The 18,820-nt window shown below is 36.2% G+C and overlaps 1 protein-coding gene across 2 annotated transcripts in view; it reads left to right on the plus strand.

The window, feature by feature from the left end:
• Positions 1-18,820, plus strand: part of DIAPH3 (diaphanous related formin 3) — a 546,165-nt gene that overhangs the window by 321,409 nt on the left and 205,936 nt on the right. For both annotated transcript variants that reach the window (XM_049700932.1, XM_049700933.1), the window contains one exon: positions 16,767-16,890. In XM_049700932.1, coding sequence (XP_049556889.1) covers positions 16,767-16,890 — 124 coding nt within the window. The remainder of the gene's footprint in view (positions 1-16,766; positions 16,891-18,820) is intronic.

An 18,820-nucleotide genomic window follows, 5' to 3' on the forward strand; every position in this document is an offset into this window, starting at 1 on the left:
GGAATATCTTTTTCCATCCCCTCACTTTCAGTCTGTATGTGTCCTTAGGTTTTAAGTGGGCCTCTTGTAGACGGCATATATATGGGTCTTGTTTTTGTATCCATTCAGCAGCCTGTGTCTTTTGGTTGGAGCATTTAGTCCATTCACGTTTAAGGTAATTATCAATATGTATGTTCCTATGACCATTTTCTTAATTGTTTTGGGTTTGTTTTTGTAGGTCCTTTTCTTCTCTTTTGTTTCCCACTTAGAGAAATTCCTTTAGCATTTGTTGTAGATCTGGTTTGGTGGTGCTGAATTCTCTTAGCTTTTGCTTTTCTGTAAAGCTTTTGATTTCTCCATCGAATCTGAATGAGATCCTTGCTGACTAGAATAATCTTGGTTGTAGGTTTTTCCCTTTCATCACTTTAAGTATATCATGCTGCTCCCTTCTGGCCTGTAGAGTTTCTGCTGAGAAATCAGCTGTTAACCTTATGGGAGTTCCCTTGTATGTTATTCGTCGTTTTTCCCTTGCTGCTTTCCATAATTTTTCTTTGTCTTTAATTTTTGCCAATTTGATTACTGTGTGTCTCGGCGTGTTTCTCCTTGGGTCTATCCTGTATGGGACTCTGCACTTCCTGGACTTGCTTGGCTATTTCCTTTCCCATGTTAGGGAAGTTTTCGACTTTAATCTCTTCACATATTTTCTCTGGTCCTTTCTCTCTCTCTTTTCCTTTTGAGACCCCTGTAATGCGAATGTCATTGCGTTTAATGTTGTCCTAGAGGTCTCTTAGGCTGTCTTCAATTTCTTTTCTTTCTTTTTTCTTTATTCCGTTCTGTGGCAGTGAATGCCACCATTCTTTCCTCCAGGTCACTTTTCTGTTCTTCTGCCTCAGTTATTCTGCTATTGATTCCTTCTAGTGTAGTTTTCATTTCAGTTATTGTATTTTTCATTTCTGTTTGTTTGTTCTTTAATTCTTCTAGGTCTTTGTTAAACATTTCTTACATCATCTCGATCTTTGCCTCCATTCTTTTTCCAAGGTCCTGGATCATCTTCACTATCATTATTCTGAATTCTTTTTCTGGGAGGTTGCCTATCTCCACTTCATTTCGTTGTTTTTTCTGGGGTTTTATCTTGTTCCTTCATCTGGTACATAGCCCTCTGCCTTTTCATCTTGTTTATCTTTCTGTGAATGTAGTTTTTGTTCCACCGGCTGCAGGATTGTAGTTCTTCTTGCTTCTGCTGTCCTCATACCCTGTTTAAATTGTTTCTTCTATGAAGTGGGGATTGTAGCACTTTTTTTTTGCAGAGAGGCATGTGATTGGATGAGATGTTCTTTCACACTTTTTGCTGAGGTATATGTTTGTTTGAAGTGTATATCTCATATAGTCTGTTGAAAAAAAAATTGGAAACAATTAATATGGATTTTTAAGCCAAAAATAAGTCTTTTTACTTTTCACTCTTGCATCCTAATGTTCTAATGGATTACTCCTTACTTTGCCCTTGTGTACCTTAAAATGTTCATGGCATAAGAAGATAATGTCCCTATGTATAGTTGTAAGTGTTTTAAGGGAATTTAAGAAGGGAAAGTAATCCAAATCATCTTCTCATATTAAACAATGTGAGACTGGGCAAAAAGGCACAGAGGAAAAGAACATTAAAAATAACTCACAGAGGGCTTCCCTTGTGCACAGTGGTTGAGAGTCCACCTGCCAATGCAGGGGACACGGGTTCATGCCGCAGTCCGGAAAGATCCCACATGCCGCGGAGTGGCTGGGCTCATGAGCCATGGCCGCTGAGCCTGTGTGTCCCGAGCCTGTGCTCCGCAACGGGAGAGGCCACAACAGTGAGAGGCCCACATACCAAATAAATAAGTAAATAAATAAATAAATAACTCACAGATACTCGCAATAGCTTTTACGTGATTAGTTCATTAACTCAAGGAAGGCACCTTTCTTATAATGAGATTTCTGGAATTCTGGAATAAAATTTAAGTAAATGGGATGAAAAAGAATTGAAAATGCGTGTTCTTGATGAATATTAAGCTTGATAAGCAACAGAGTACTAGGTGAAGAAGTGCTACCTTCAAGTGCCTTGAAATATAGAGCAATTTCTTTTTCTGGGGAAAAGATGGTTGAGTAGTTAATAGCTTACATCAGCATTAGGTTTTTAGCAAAAATGAAATCAATGTGGGCATTTTCTCATAATAGCAGTTTGAATTTCTGGTCACTTTACTATTTTTCCTACTAGTTCTTAAACAAAATAGTAAGCTGGAACATACTTCTCTTTCAGATGTATTTTTTATTGTATAATACATTTTCTAGCAGTTTTTGCTATGAATTAAGATAAATGTCATTTATCTGTTTTGACTCATTTGATTGTACTCATTTGATTGTACTTAAAATTCTGTATAAATATTACAATATTTTGCTTTTGAAAAGTATGTAACTTTCATATGGGTTTGCTTGCAGAGTTGTAACTTGGTAATGATATTCTGTTTGTTTTCTTTCTTGGTGTTTCTGTGGGGCATTTTGGGGCCTTTAGGGGTTTTAGTTTCCATCTTTTATAGCGGAGGCATGCATATGTGTATGGGCCAGCAGATACTGAGAATGTGTTTCACAGGGAGTAGCCAACTTCATATTTGAAATAGAAAAGCCATCACTGAGAGAATTTTTTTTACAGTGTAGGTGATTGTTGAGCTAGATTTCTTTTCATGAGTTTATTACCCTATTAATGGATGAGATTTTAGAGGAATTAATGTAGTCTTGGATGAAATAAGTCTTTGTTTTCTTTGGAAAATTTCAGTGCTCTTATATTATACATCATCATTTGAAAGTTTCCAGATTTGAAATCTCCTCAGTGAGCTATCACATGAATTTAAAAGTACCTTTGTTTTTGAGACATAACATATCCTGGCCATTAGGTACTCCTGGATCAGCAGGGGGAGCTTTCATTGTAACTAATGAGCTTACCCGTATGACAGTTTTCAAGAATCTACTTCATTAGGGCTGCTTCTTTGCTAAAAGATAACGGCTTACAGCTTTTCTGTTGTATTTCAGTGAAAATATTTTTTGATCATTATTGTATTTCTGTATACCATTGTAATATTTCTTTTCTTTATGGACTTCTAAGGGTTGAATACATTTTTCCCTTGTCTAAACAGTTGAAATTAATGAACTCTAATCTATGATGGTTTTATTGATTATTTCACAATAACCTGTTTCATATTAATTTGGAATGGTATTTTATTAATGAATAGAAAATATGACCAAACTTTGGGGGGGTTTGGAGTGTATTAAAATAATACCAAGGTAAATTTACAGTGTCACCTTGTTCAGCCCATGTCTTTTTTAAGGTATTGTAGCTCTTCCATATATTTCCATTTTTCCCTAAATAGTTAACTCTGAATTCTAGAGATACCATGCTAGTCTAGTCTGTAACTCACTTGTTCACTCATTCATTTAACAAGCATGTGTTGTGTGATTACTGTGTCAGAAACTGTGCTCTGTCTTGCTGCTGGTCCAAGGTGTGGTTTCTGTGTCTTGGTGCAGCCCTGGTTACCTCACTCACATCTGACTTCTGTCCCAACTGTCTCCTCTCTTTATATACGCAACTTCCTCCCCTTTTTCTATGCACCCTCTAAGTATTGCTTATATTATTAGCCTAATACTGAGTCCTTCTCTTTTTTCTCTCTGTAGCTTCTCCTTAGGTGATCTCTTTAGTCTCCAAGGGCTTAAATAGCGTTGTTACATTAATGACTTACAGATTTATATCCCAGACTTCCTTCTGAGCTCCACACTTGCATATCCAACATCTTACTTGCCATCTCCAGCTACACTTCAGTGTGTAGATCATGATGTGCTGTAAAATGTGCCTCTTGATTCCTACTCCCTTACTCTGTCCTCCCCAGATTTTATTTACTTGAGAAAAATCCTTTTTGGCTCACTTTCTTCTGATTTCCTTTTTCTCATTTCCCCTGCCTCTAGCCTTCAGCACGTCAGCTGAGAGCTGTGTGGTAGGTTCTGTGGGAAGTGGCAGCTGTGGCCTAGAATGTTGTCTAGGTCTCTCCTTTGTCAGGTACCTTAAAGCAAATGTCCCTTTCCCTTTGGTACTTTTTCCTGATGCTTGCTGGGAACCTCACCTAAGTTTCTGTGTATTCCAATCTTTCTTTAATGATAAATTCATAGGTTTTCCAGAAAATCTTAGACCACTATTCAAGAACTACTACTCTAGATTAGAGACTATTCCTGGAACTGCTGGGAATGAAATTAGCTTCTTGAGAAAGGACAATATTCAGTGTATTATCAGAGTGGATTTAATGATTGCCCATTATAAATTTTTTTCACTTTTACCATTTCCACATTTTCACCTTTCAGGAGCATTCTTTGATGTTTTATATTTGAGTTTTTGTTTGCTCTGTTTTATAGACCTCTCTGCTTTTAAGACTGTTTGTTTGCTTTTAGCTAGTAATACCTTGGTCTGGCCCAAATATTTGTCTAGTCAAATACATCTCCTGGTTTTCAATTCCTCATGACTTTCCAACATTTTATGATAAATGCCTTACTAAATACTAAATGCTTGTCTTTTATTCACCTACTGTGAGCACTTAGAACGCTTAATTTCCAGGTGGCTGTCAGCTGGAAATGCAGAGTGTTTGAAAATTTCAAATTCATCTGCTGTAACAAGCAAAAAGCATTTTCAAAGGCTTCCATTAACCTCCTTATACTATAGACTTCCAAAAATGCCAATTAAAATGTATTAGCAAGTTGGATATGTATTTTAGATATTCAGTATTAGTTATTAATTCAACTGCATTTTATATTTTAAGTGTATATTGTAAATATATAAAAATGTTTATTATGCAACAAAATTAACAACACAACCAACATGGTGTTAGTTGGAACCATTAAGTCATGGAGATTAAAGTTGGGGCCTCATAATTTTGCAAGATAAATAAATTCTTTTGGTATTTTAAACCAATTGTAAAGTATTAAGAGTTTTATGAAAATACACATTCTTAGTGTATATTTCTGACAATACAATGAAATAATTTGACAGGACACATTGTTGATGGTGGGGGCATTTATAAGATAATTTAGTTACAGAAGACAACCATGTAGGATATTGCTTTAATTGTCAATAAAGAGCACAAAATATATTCTGTTATGGGCTGAATTCTGTCCCCATATATTGAAGCCCTTTGTTTGTTGAAACCCTGACTCCTGGTACCTCAGAATGTGACTGTATATGGAGAGAGGGTCTTTAAAGTGGTGCTTAAGTTAAAATGGGACCCATAGGGTGAGCCCTAGTACAATCTGACCTGTGTGCTTATAAGAAGAGGAAATTTAGACCCAGAGAGACATCAGGAGTGTGCATACCAGACCAGCCATGTGAGGACACAGAGAGAAGGTGGCTACCTGCAAGCCAAGAAGAGATGTTTCAGAAGAAATCAAACTTGCCAACAGTTTGAACTGTGAGAAAATAAATTCTATTGTTTAAGCCACCCAGTCTGTGGCATTTTGTGATGGCAGCCCTAGCAAACTAATCCAATAATTTAAGACATTCTTCTTGCTTAGTTTTTTGGCTTTAGAATAGAGTGGCCTATGCTGCATGATTTTTTACTTTATCAGATAATTTGAAGAAACAGCCCTAGACCTGCTGTGTTGGATGTTCACTAGTAATCAGTTTAGGAATAGCAAAGGTTCTTACACAAACCATGAATTATCACATGATTTTAAATAATTCCAAGTATGCCTCAATTACTTTTTTTGAATAGACGACACATAAATTAGTACATGTATGAGGAAATATTGAGGCATTCTAAATAAATATATTCATGAGCATTTACATTTAATTTTCAGGGTGAGATCTGTGGCATCTCCTGGATCTTATTTTAAAATGCATTCATTTACGCTGAACTAAGTGTACTAATTTTTTGTTTTGTGTTATCATGTCTTTTACTCATTATATCCCTACATATATTTCTTTACCACTTCTCCCTGTTTTGCTACTTTAATAGTTGTAATTTTCTTATAAGCAAGTCGCTAACAAAGACTAGTAACACTCTGAACTATCTGTTGACAGTTTTCTAAATGTGAGGTATGAATAGATGGTTTTACCTTTTTTTTTTTCATTGTCCTGTGGAAATAGTGAAAGTATTCGATGTCTCCTACTTGTGTACCATTGATTCCACATATAGATGAAGAGTAAGAAGCTATGTCTGGAAAGCTAGTTTATGACTCCTATGTAGTTATATCTCAACTATTTTGACTGTAGCCATCTAATACATATACTCAGGGACTGTAAAACAATTTTAATATTACTACAAGCTAAATATAATTTAAAAATAAATTTATTTTTAAAAGGCAATTCACATGTAGGTTTCCATATACTTACTAAGAGGACTATATATGTAAAATTTTACATTCAGCAAATTAATACTTTTAACATAAAAAGTTATGATGAAATATAACTGAACCATTCACAAGGTAATTGCAGGATTTATGAAAAATATTTCTAGTGTACTGGGAGTGCAGTGTACTGGTAAAGAGCCACTAGGTCCAAGTTGTTTGATGAGCAACATTTTATTTAAGTCCTGCCAGTTTATTTCCAAGGATTATCTATGTAGATTGGCATCAAAAGTTTAAATTGGAGACCTGAGTGTGATAAGGTTGTATTACACTATTTTATGGTGCAAATGTAAACTATTTTGGAAGGCAGCAGAAAGGAATATAGACAGAACATGGCCAGAATCTCTAGAAGGATTAAGGATTCTTTAGAGTGATGTTGAAGAACACTGACATGGAGGAACTACTTGCAGCTAAAGATTGCTTTTTAAGATACTGAGCTAGGAACATTTCCTGAATTGGCTGCTGCTTGGGCTGATAGATGATGATGAAGAAGAAAACCACACCAGGAAGACCTCTGTATCTTTTTTGGAGGTTAGCAGACTGAAAGTGGCATCAATACAGCATTAATCTTTTCAAGAAACTAACAGTTTACAGTGTTTGCAGATTTTTGGCCAGCTACAGATTTGAAATAGCTATTTGAATAGTTCTATCAGTGTCACCTATGAGCCATAGCTAACATCAAGTAACAGGACAGGATCAACAGTGATGACCAAGGTCTTATTCTTAGACTGCTGGCTGGGGAACAGTATTTACTGCACTTCAGTTTTGCAACATGAAGTGAGAAATTACAAACCAGGTAGATGAAAGAAAATTTTCCAGCATTTTGAAGGATAGCTTAACATAACAAATCTGTATACTATAAAGAAACCTAAGCAGTGGATGGAGCAAACACAGTTATGGCTGTCTGTTGAATCTCATTGCTCACAAAACTGACGTGTTACCAACTGGGTGAAGAGGCATGGAGCTGATAAGATGCCGAAGGTAGAATTGCCAACTGCTTCCCAAAACCAGACTGTGTTTATATAGCTTGCAAAATCTTGAATTAGTAGTTTCAGTTTCCTAGGGCTGCCATAAACTATCACCACATACCAGGTCACTTTAAACAACATAAATTTATTCTCTAACTGTTCAGGAATACAGAAATCTGAAATCAAGGTGTCGGTAGGATTGGTTTCTTCTGTAGTCTCTCGGGAGAAACCATCCAATGCCTCTCTCTAAGCTTCTAGTGGCTGCCAGCAATCCTTGGCATCTCTGTGCCTCTATTTTTATATTGCTTTCTTCTCCATGTCTTTGTATCCTCACATCTCTTTTTAATGACAGCAATCACTTGATTTAGGGCCCACCCTAGATCCAGGATGGTTTCCTCTTGAGATCTTTAACTAATTCTCTTTGCAAGACCCTGTTTCAAAATAAGTCACTTTCTGATGTTCTGGGTGGACATGGAGTTTGGGGGACACTCTTCAACCCACTCCAGTCATCCTTGTCATCACTCCTATAAGTGCATGGAGGCAGCACCATCATCTCTGAGTATTATGAAATAGTTAAGGGTAACTGCACTGTTAGCTTTATATATAGAAAGCGTTTATATTGTGAAATGTTTTGGTGTTTAAGGGTTATTGTTGATGATGAGCTTCGAAATACCTTTTTCTTATATCATCATATGCAAATACTGAAGCAGTTAAAGCTGAAATTCATAATATGCCACTGAATTTAAGGAGTTTTTATTGACAGGCAGTGACAATTACAGTAATTCCAATAAATGATTTCAGTGGGTGAAATAAAAACGTGATAGAGGCATTATATTATAGGAGAGGCTGTTATTACAGTCATGGACTCTGGAGCTAGACACCTGGGGTTCAAACCCCAACTCTGCCCATTGCCAGAGGAATAACCTTGGATGAGTTTCTTATCCTCTCTAGGACTCAGTTTTCTTGTATATAAAATGGGGATAATAGTAGTATTAATTTAGAGGTTTGGTGTGAGGATTAAATAGGTTTGTATGTGTACATATTTATAAAGCTTGTATGTAGCACCTAGTAAGCACTATGTAAATATTCTCTACATTTGTTGTAGTTGTTTTTCAGTGGTTCTTTCTTTTTTTTTTTTTTAACATCTTTATTGGAGTATAATTGCTTTACAATGGTGTGTTAGTTTCTGCTTTATAACAAAGTGAATCAGCTATACATATACATATGTCCCCATATCTCTTCCCTCTTGCATCTCTCTCCCTCCCACCCTCCCTATCCCACCCTCTAGGTGGTCACAAAGCACCAAGCTGATTTCCCTGTGCTATGCGGCTGCTTCCCACTAGCTATCTGTTTTACATTTGGTAGAGTATATGTGTCCATGCCACTCTCTCACTTTGTCACAGCTTACCCTTCTCCCTCCCCGTATCCTCAAGTCCATTTTCTAGTAGGTCTGCGTCTTTATTCCCGTCTTGCCCCTTGTTTACACACATCTGCCTATGCTGTCATTAATGATGCAGGTAAGCATGGATATAATATATTATTACAGAATTTTAATATATATTCTCGAAAATTGTTTGAACGGATGCCAACTGTCTTGCCTAAAAATCATGCAAGCTTTAGAGTACAAGGCCAAGAATTCTGTAGATTTGTGTTATTGAAAAACTGTTGTACTTTCTAAAAATTAGATAATAATATACATAGAGGAAATTGTACAAATCATAAATGTACAGCTCAATGCATTTTCTCCAATTGGACATAATAGCATAAGGAATGGAATATGGAAAATTCTATTTACTCTTCTGTGCTTCAGCCTGACACTATTATTAATTCATATTTTGAACTTTGATATAAAATTTCTTTTGAAAAAGGGTTCCTACTACTAAACAACCTTTGAAAACAACTAGTCTCCAGCAACTCTTCAACAACTTATAGTTATTTTTTTCCTGGAGGTGTTTGCATGTTATGTAAAATCAAATTTATCAGCCCAGAAATATTGAGGAATGCCATATGGAAATATGAACTAATACTGAACATAGATGATAGAAGTAATAGAAACATCTAAACAGATGTTTACTCTCCTTCATAGGAAAACCTAAAGAAAATGTCTTTTTAGTTAATCTTCCCCTCTGTCCTCAGAAGCAAAGATTTAAAACTGATCCGTTGGGAGACCCTTGTGTCATGTAAATATGTCTGTCACCTTGATGGCAGCTTCTCAGTAGCTGTCTGTCAAACTACATACTTTACGGAAAAAAGAGCTAGTGTTCATTAATAGTTTTTGATGTTTTGACCCTATAAGGAAAGAATTCTTTCCAAAAAGTTTATCGAACTCTTGCTGCATGGTAGACACTGTCCTAGGCACTTGTATTAATAAGGATTAGACAAACACAAAAAACAAAAACCAACCAAACAAAAAAGAATAAGGATTAGACTGACTTTGAGTGACAGAAAAAAAAGTAACAGTGGCTTACATAAGATTCATTCATTCAGTATTTCATGAGTTGTTTTCTGAATGCCTCTTCTGTCTCAGGTTCCATTTGGGGTACTGGATAGAGTAGTATATGAACACAAAGGAAAAAGTCTCTACTCTCTTGAAATTTACATTTTAGGTAGTGGATACAGAACAAAGAAAGAAGTCAATGTATATTATGTCAGGTGGTTAGCTGTGGAATCCTAGGCCAGGTGTTTTTTTGTTTGTTTTTTGGAATGTAGGTTGGGAGGTCAGAGAAGGCCCCATAGAGAAGGCCTTTGCGTGAAAGCCTGACAGAGGAGTGAGGAGGCATGACAAGGTGTGTGAGAGAAGCACTCTAGGCAGAGGGAAGAGCAGGTGCCTAAGCCCTAGATATGGATGTGAGACTGGATCAGAGGGAGGCGGGGGGTGGGGGGAGGGCGTAATAGGAGATACGATCAGAAAGGTAGCAGATCCAATAGGACGTTATTGGCCATTATAAGGATTTTGACTTTTCTCTGAGATGGGGAGCCATTGGAAGGGCTTTGAGCAAAAGAGTGACATCTGGCTTGCATTTTCAAAGGATTGCTTTGACTGCTTCTTTGGGGGAAAATGTAGAGGAACAATGGGCAGATGCAGTGAAACCAGTTTGATGCTGTAAGAATAATCCAGGGGAGAGAGCATGTTGGCTGGGACCGAGAGGTTGTAGCAAGGGAGGTGAGAAGGATTTAGGCAATGCACCTACATTGAAGGTAGAAATCAACAGGATTTACTCTGTGATTGAGTATGTGGGGTATGAGGGAAAGAGAGGAGTCATAACACCAATCATTTACTGAGGTGCAGGAGCAGATTCCAGAAGCAAGATAAGTTCCAATTTGAAAATGTGAGTTTAAGATGCCTATTAAATATTAAGTAAAGATACTCAATGGGCAGTTGGAGTTCAGGGGAAAGATCTAAGCAGGAGAAAAAATTTGGAATTTTTCAAGTTTAGAGATATGCATGCAGTCCAGGACTTGTTAGGCTGCATGGTCTCTAATAGCCATACATGAAAACTCATCTCATAATTTGCATGTCAGTTAGTCTGTATTTATCATGGGCCACATTAAAAGCAGCCACACCTCCCTCCCACAAACATGCACACAAAACCATTATCTTGAGGGAATATTTTGAATATTGTTACAAACATCTCTATTACGGGCCTCTTTTCTTTAATATTTACCATTTTCTTGAACATCTTATTTGCAGAAAGGAGTTTTCAAATTCTTATAAGTAAACATGATTTTCCATTAGATAGGCTTCTCCCACTAATATTGTTTTCTCTTGTAAAAAGGTTGTTATGCCTTTAGCACCTTCTTTTAGTCAGAGAGGACAAAGCTACTTCTTTTCTGCCCAGAGTGGGGGAAATGGGTCAGCAGAACCGACTGGAGCCCTTTCACTGGTTGTGCTTGTCATTTCCTCTGCTTGCCTTCTGCCTCCCTGTCCTCTCTCCAGACTCCATAACAAATATAGGCAATTCCTTTGCAGTGTGATGTATATAAAAAAGGTAACAGCAAAACCGTCATTGCATGTATAGATCTTCCTTGACTTATGATGATGTTACATCCAGATAAACCCATTGCAAGTTGAAAATACCATAAGTTGAAAATTCACTGAATACACCTAACCTACCAAAGTTCATAGCTTAGCCTGGCCTAACTTACACGTGTTCAGAACACTTACATTAACCTATAGTTAGGTAAAATCATCTAACACTAAGCCTAATTTATAATAAGGTGTTGAATAGCTCATGCAATTTATTGAATACTGTGCTGAAAGTGAAAACCAGAATGGTTCTCTGGGTACAGAATGGTTTGTAAGCGTATCGATTGTTTACTCTTGCATGGCTGACTAGGAACTGCGGCTTGCTGTCCATCATCACAAAAGTATGTACTACATATTGCTATCCTGGGAAAAGGTCAGCATTCAGTATATGAAGTATGGTTTCTATTGAATGCATAGCTCTCCCCACCGTCGTAAAGTTGAAAAATTGTTAAGTGGAATGTAAGTCAGGGGTCCTCTCTAGTACTGGGTTGGACAAAAAGTTCATTCGGATTTTTCTGTAACATCTTATGGAAAAACCCAAACGAGCTTTTTGGCCAACCCAATATAATAAGTTAATTAGGGGATGCAAATTATAATGTATTATTATGCGGAGTTCCATCAAGAATCAGAACAATGGGAAGAAGGAAAAGCTGCGCAGAAGACAAGCTGAGGGTGACTGGCCAGTCACTTAGCATTGCTTCTTTCAGTTTACACCTTTGCCTGTTATAAACCAAGCTGCAATTTATTTTGAGTTTCTGCTTTTTTTACCATCTTATTTCAGTTTTATGCTTTTCCATCAACATAATGAATGTTATAATGATACTGTAGATCTTAGATTTTGTTCTAGGCCTATTTAATGTTAGGGATTTCTTTTAATGGTACTGAGGTTTTTGTCCATCTTGTCCATTCATTTTTTTATTTTTAATGTGCATTTGTGAAACATTCTTACAGCTTTATTAATACCTTTATTATTACAATCGTCTAGGAAAAATCACTATGTTGAAAGCTTGAAATGCTATGGGCCCTAGTTTCTCTCACAAAACAATTGTGTCTAGGAGCATAGGGAGGGTAATTTAGTTTGAATGTTTACAGTTTTTTGTTAATAAGTTGCTGTTTAAGCATTCTTTAAAGGAATCAACTTCCCTGAAATGTATCATGGTATGTAAGAATGACTGTGACATTTCTTAGTAAGCTTGTTATAAAATAATGACCAATACCTCCAGGAGATATTCATAGACAATTATTATTTAATTACAGAGATTATTTAAATGTATACAATTTCTCCTTTTTTATTTGAAATCTTAACGTGGTAAATCATAGAGGCCATCGTATTACAGAGAGCCTATATTCATGATTTCTGTAAATCTAAATATTTATGGTTGTGATTTTGACTTTTATTCAGAACTTTTCTAACACCTCTAGTGTATAATTATCATAATAACTAGGCACTTGGAGAAAAGTCTGTGTCTTGGATTTTAAGGTTTTAGATATTTAATCTGTTATATTTTCCCATTTTTAATGCTTTTATCTCAAGAGGTTAAAGTTAAATACAAAATCCATTCCTTCAACAAACATTTGAGTATCTGCACTATGTTATGTAACCCAAGGTACAAAGATGAATAAAATATGGCTCTCTTCCCTTAGGAATCCCCAGTTAGTTGGGAGAGGAAGACACATAAAACGATAAAAGTAATAGAGTGTAGTAATTGCAAAGATAGAGATAATTACCAGGTATGACACGTAGGGAAGGCATGTCACCAGGGGCCTGACCGGGGTTTTGGACTCATATTGTAGAGTATGAATAAGAATGACTTGGGTGGAGTGGGCAAGGCAAATAGACACGGTACTTCCATCATCAGGTACGGAATAGATGAAAGGGTTTGGGAGGAAGGGAGCTACGAGCAGGACTGTTGACTTGGGAGTAAAGTGTGGCTGATTAGGAGGTAGAGCCAAGTTGTGGGTGGAACTCCGATGTTGTCATGTAAACAGTTTATTGTCTGGTTTTTAAGCAGGGAAGGGACATCTTTAAATTAATGTTTGTCTGGAAACTTCCATGTACAGTGTGGATATGGCTCTGAGAGAAACAGTAGGAGACAAGAGGGCAGAGAAAAGTGTTCCAGATGCCTTGAATAGTGTTCAACGTAGCAAGGAAGTAGGTCCTATTTGTCAAGTAAAATGTGAGGAATGTCACGATCCTTTGGATCTGAGGGTTCAGGAGAGGGAAGGGTCAAGACTAGCAGGTTTCTAGCACAGGAAACAGAATTTATGGTTCTGCTGCCCACTAACGTGTGGAGATTACAGATGGGCAGTTAGCTGGGGACAGAGATACATGGTATCTGAGGTGACATCCCATCTTATTGAATATTGAGTAAAATGCAAAAATTGAAGTTGCCTTAGAAAAATCTAGTGAATTCTGTTTGATGATGGCTATGTTTTGTTACTTCTAAGTAATGAAAAGGAATTAAAAATAAAAAATAAGATTAATTTCTTGGTCAAGAAATGTGACAAAGTTGAAAGATAAAATTCATACACAGGTCAGATACAGAGACACCAGTAAATTAACACTTCTTTGAGGGTGTACAATTTAAAATTCTCTGCTCCAGTTGGGATTTCTAATACAAAAAATTATAGTCACTGACCTCAAAAAACTTGACACATGAGAAAAGTGTGGCTAAATGATGTTCACGGATGTATAAAGGTGCTATCTTTGTAAACATAATTGCTGAAAAAGAAAAACACCAAAGAAATTCTTAAATACTCTTTAGTTTTACCCATCAGATGGCCCCAAACATTGGATTGTATTTATTCTCCTAGAACTTGCACACACGTTTCTTTCTTTCAGTTGTGCTTTGGTCTTCATTTAAAAACCAGCACTGCTGGTTTCACTAAAAGTTGATCAATCACACTTAAATTCTCTTAACTATAATACATAAATGTAATCAGATAGTGCTGATGAAGCTTAAATAATGGCTTAATGGGATTTCTATCTGTAGAGTAGCCACAGAACCATTTTTTAAGACAACCTGCTTACTCCTTATGATGTCAACCTTAAATGTTTGAATATGCCCCAAAGCTTCCTAACATCCCAAACATTTTGCTCTTGAAATTAGCAACTTTTCTTTTTAGCCTGAGTTCTACAACACTGTTCCTGGCATGTTGATGATGATGGTGATGATGACGATTTTTTTTTAAGTTTCCTTAGATTCTAATATTACTGACTTTAATCTTTAAGGTCTTCATGTCTTACTGAGTTCTAAGAATAAGAGTAACATCTCATAATCCATTTTATTAAAAAAAAAATTCTTCATCCTATATCATAGCATTTGATCTTTATGAAATAGCAGTGAGGTAAAGGTATGAGGCGAGATTCTTCCTATTTCACTCATGTGGAAATTGAGCCAGTGAGAAGTTGCTTCATATCACAGTGATAGAACGTAGTCCCTGACTCACTGCTACCAATGAGTTGGAAGAGGCTCAGAGGATCCCCTAATAAGCCTTTCATCTGAACCTGAAGCCCTTCTCTCTTCCCACTGAGAAGCACTCACTCACTGGGATAGCTTTATGTTCAATTACAAGCAGCTGGTCTCCTCTGAGGGCTGCCCAGGCTGTTAGGCAGCTCTGAGGGTGACAACTCATAAATCAAAAACGTACTCATCTTATACCTCCTCACAGGTACTGGAGTTCTGCCTTCTGACCAGACATGCACTTCAGTGTCCATGCGGCAGAGTAAAAACTATATATTGGGTCTTATTCCTGATTCCTAAAATCTTTCTTAAATGATGAGAGTGTATTTTGTATGCTACTGAGATGACTCAAGGCAGATGGGGGGGAGCGCCAGCTTAGGGAACTTCAGGATGGGGGCACTGGTTGACAGAGGTACCAACCATGTGATTAGAGGGTTAGAACTTTCAGCCCACCCTCTGAGCTCCAGTTCAGTCACCAATCGCCAGTGATGTACTCAATCGTGCCTGTGTCGTGAAGCTGCGATGAGACTGAAATGACGAAGCTAAGGGAGCTTCTGCTGTAGTGAGCATAGGGACATGCTGGGAGGGCAGCGTACCTGGAGAGAGCATGGAGACTGTGCTACCCCCTCCCTCCCCATTCCTTGCCCTATGCATGTCTTCCATTTGGCTATTCCTGAGTTATATCCTTTATAATAAAAACTGTAGTAGCAAGTATAGTAAGTACTTCCCTGAGTTCTGTGAGGGAACTCACATTATAATTTTTCACATTCTAAAAAATAAATGGGTTGGTGGGGAGGGCATGGGAACCCTTGAATTTATCATTGGTTAGAAGTATGGGTGATCCCTGGGACTTGTGACTGTCCTGTGAAGTGAGGGCAGTCTTGTGGGACTAAGTCCTTAAACCTGTGGGTTCTGGGCTAACTCCAGGCAATGCATGTCAGAATTGAAGTGAATTGGGAGACACCCAGTTGGCGTTGGAGAATTGGTAGCTATTGGAATGAAGTATTAGGTGTCAGAAAAAAACAAATAATCCACCTATGTTCCTTCCCAGTGTTTGCCTTGTGCGTTTTGTTACATGGGAGTTCCTCAGATTTTATATGTCTTTTCACTAGGTGTTTCCCAAATTTGATGTGTGTGTGTAATAAAATTTGATCAGCAAACTTAATCATAATGTTTTAAGTATGTGATTTTGTCCAATGGTGTGCTAACACATTCAATTTAAATGTTAATTAAAAATTATAGTATATCTCTCTTCCATCCAGCCATCTATCCATCCATCCTGGGTTTAGCTGTATGTGAAATCACTTGTGATTTGCACTGGGCAAGAATGTACACACAAAAAAATCTTTATTAGTTAATAAACACAGATTGTCCTCATAGTACCACTAAAGAAAGTTTGACATTTGTTTCACATGTTATTCAGATAACCCCTGATACCTTTTCATTCCTGTCATGGGAGACCTTGAACAGAAGAGCATACTTTCTCCATGTTTTCCATGTATATTTTATTTTTCCCTCTCAAAAGATCATGATTTTGAAAAATGCTAAAATTATATTGAAATAGTTTTAATTTTAAAAACAATTGTCTTTCTTTGCCTTCTTTTTCTGAATAGACTGTTTATTTTGTTTTGTTTGTAGAGCTCAAGGACTCTGATTTTCAACAAAAAGTATTTCTTGAATGTGGTTTGTACATGTGAGCTTTTCCTAAATTTCATCTTCTGTTTTAAATAATCTTTTATTAAATTTTCTTCATTTCTGGATTTAAAAATCAAAAAATTTAAATGAAATTTACCTTTCATTTATTTTAGTGGATTTCCATTATTATTTTAAGGTTTTTCACAAATGTTTTGTTTCTAGAGTGTTTTACTTTTTTATATTATAATTTTGTCCTTCTAATGCGTATAATATTCTCTCTCTTAGTTTCTGTAGAAACGCTGGAAAAGAATTTGAAGCAGATGGGAAGGCAGCTTCAACAGCTTGAGAAAGATTTGAAAATCTTTCCCCCTCCTGAGGACTTGCATGATAAGTTTGTGACAAAGATGTCCATATCCTTTGATATCTAAATAGCTTAAGTCACTAGTCAATTAGGAGTACGATTTACTTAACATTTTAAGTATACTTGCATAACCAGAGATCACCCTACAGAGCCAAGAGCCAAATTATAGAAGGTTTAACCTTTGCCTTCTTGCAAGGAAATTTATCAAGGCTTTTACCTATCAGGAATAATATAGAAGTTTATTGATTTCAATCCTTTTTTTCCTTTTTATTAATATGAATAATATGTTGTCTCATCTTTTTCCTTCCATATGCCCTATTTCCTTCTGATGTTCATGGTAAACTGAAAGGATAGGAAAACTCAATTTGAGGAAGTTTGAATCTAATGTCATGTTGTGATTTAGATACTTTTGAAATGTTTTAGGAAGCAGATGAAGACTTTATAAACTGTTGTGACTAGTCAGCTTAATTTCAAGAGTTGTTATATATTAAAAATTAACTCATATTCAAGAAGCTTTAAAATCTCCTTTAGAAATACAACATGGTTCCAAAATCAGAACCGAACCTATCCCAGTCACTACTGGTGTAGGTATTCTCTAGACCCAAAATAACATTGACAAAATATGTGTGTGTGTATGTTTATGTGGAAGTGTGTGTGTGGATATACATATATACATAAAAACTAATAGCATTAGGATTGTGTCCTGCTTAATTTAAGGGTCCTTGATATTCAATTATTCAATTTTACTAAGTTTGTCAGTTAATCTCTAATGAGTGATTGAAGTAGTAAACTTTTTTTTTTATTTCCAGAAACTAATGTTGAGTTGCTTTCCAAACCATTCTGTGAAATTAGATGTCTTTTGCCTTCTAATAAAGTATTACTACTATGCATTATCAAAATTCCATATGAACTTCAGAATTCTATATGAAAGGATAACCCACTTCTAAACGAGCTCTTATAAATAGATACTCCTAATATTTTATTTTAAACTGAGATACTTGAAATAAAGTAACTACTTTTCCTCTTTCTATCTCTTCTCCCCTGAGATTTGTCAAATCACAAAATTATTACCTGGCTTGTCATAGATTTTATTGTATTATATACTTTCAGCTTAATTGTTAATTAGTTCAATTTTAGCTTTCTTCACTGTCTCTTTTGGGAGATATCATAAAAATGCACTCCAGCAACAATCAATTCAGGCTAATGTGTTTGTTTCCTTTCATATGTTTCCTATCCACCCAGTTTCTTCTTTTATTAGGCAGGATGCCTTTATCACTACATTTGAGAAGGTTGTTTTTTTAAAACTAAAATCTGTATTTATCCATCAAATATATATTTGCCACACCTTCTAATTTGGCAAAGTATGCTTTTTAAACAAAATTTGTTATTGTAGAATTGTATCAGATTCATCATTCTTAGCTTCCCCCCCAATTTTATCATATTAAAATATTCATATGTGACAATTTATTATAATCATTAAGAACTGTTCACTGAGGCACTTTTTATTGTTCCCTATAGATAGAAAGCATTTTATAAAAGGTTTTGCTTGCATACAGTTTCTGGTAATATACTGTATGTGTACTAATTATGAAGCTCAGTTACCTGGAACATAGGACCTGAGATAAATTCCTGAGCTTAGAATACAGGTGGTAGAATCCTGCTCAGCAGGTGATCTCAGGACCTATGCATACTTGTGTTCATATGACACAGAAGCTGAATGATGTCAGCTTCTTGAAAGGTATGTAGCTCATAAAAAGCAACGAGCAGGAAATCAGAAGTAGGAAGGATGAAGCTTTGTTGGAAACAATTTTTCATTCTGAGTACAATTACACTCCATGGACAAGAAAGCTTCTACATCCTATCGCTAAATATCACAACCTAGAAGCCTCTAATGAACTGATTAGCATTCATGTATTTCTTGGAAGTCAGATATATGAACAGTTGGTGCACTTTGCTATTGACAAAGCTTATAATCATA

The sequence above is a fragment of the Orcinus orca genome, chromosome 18, assembly GCF_937001465.1.
Source record: "Orcinus orca chromosome 18, mOrcOrc1.1, whole genome shotgun sequence".
In the NCBI taxonomy this organism is placed as follows: Eukaryota; Metazoa; Chordata; class Mammalia; order Artiodactyla; family Delphinidae; genus Orcinus; species Orcinus orca.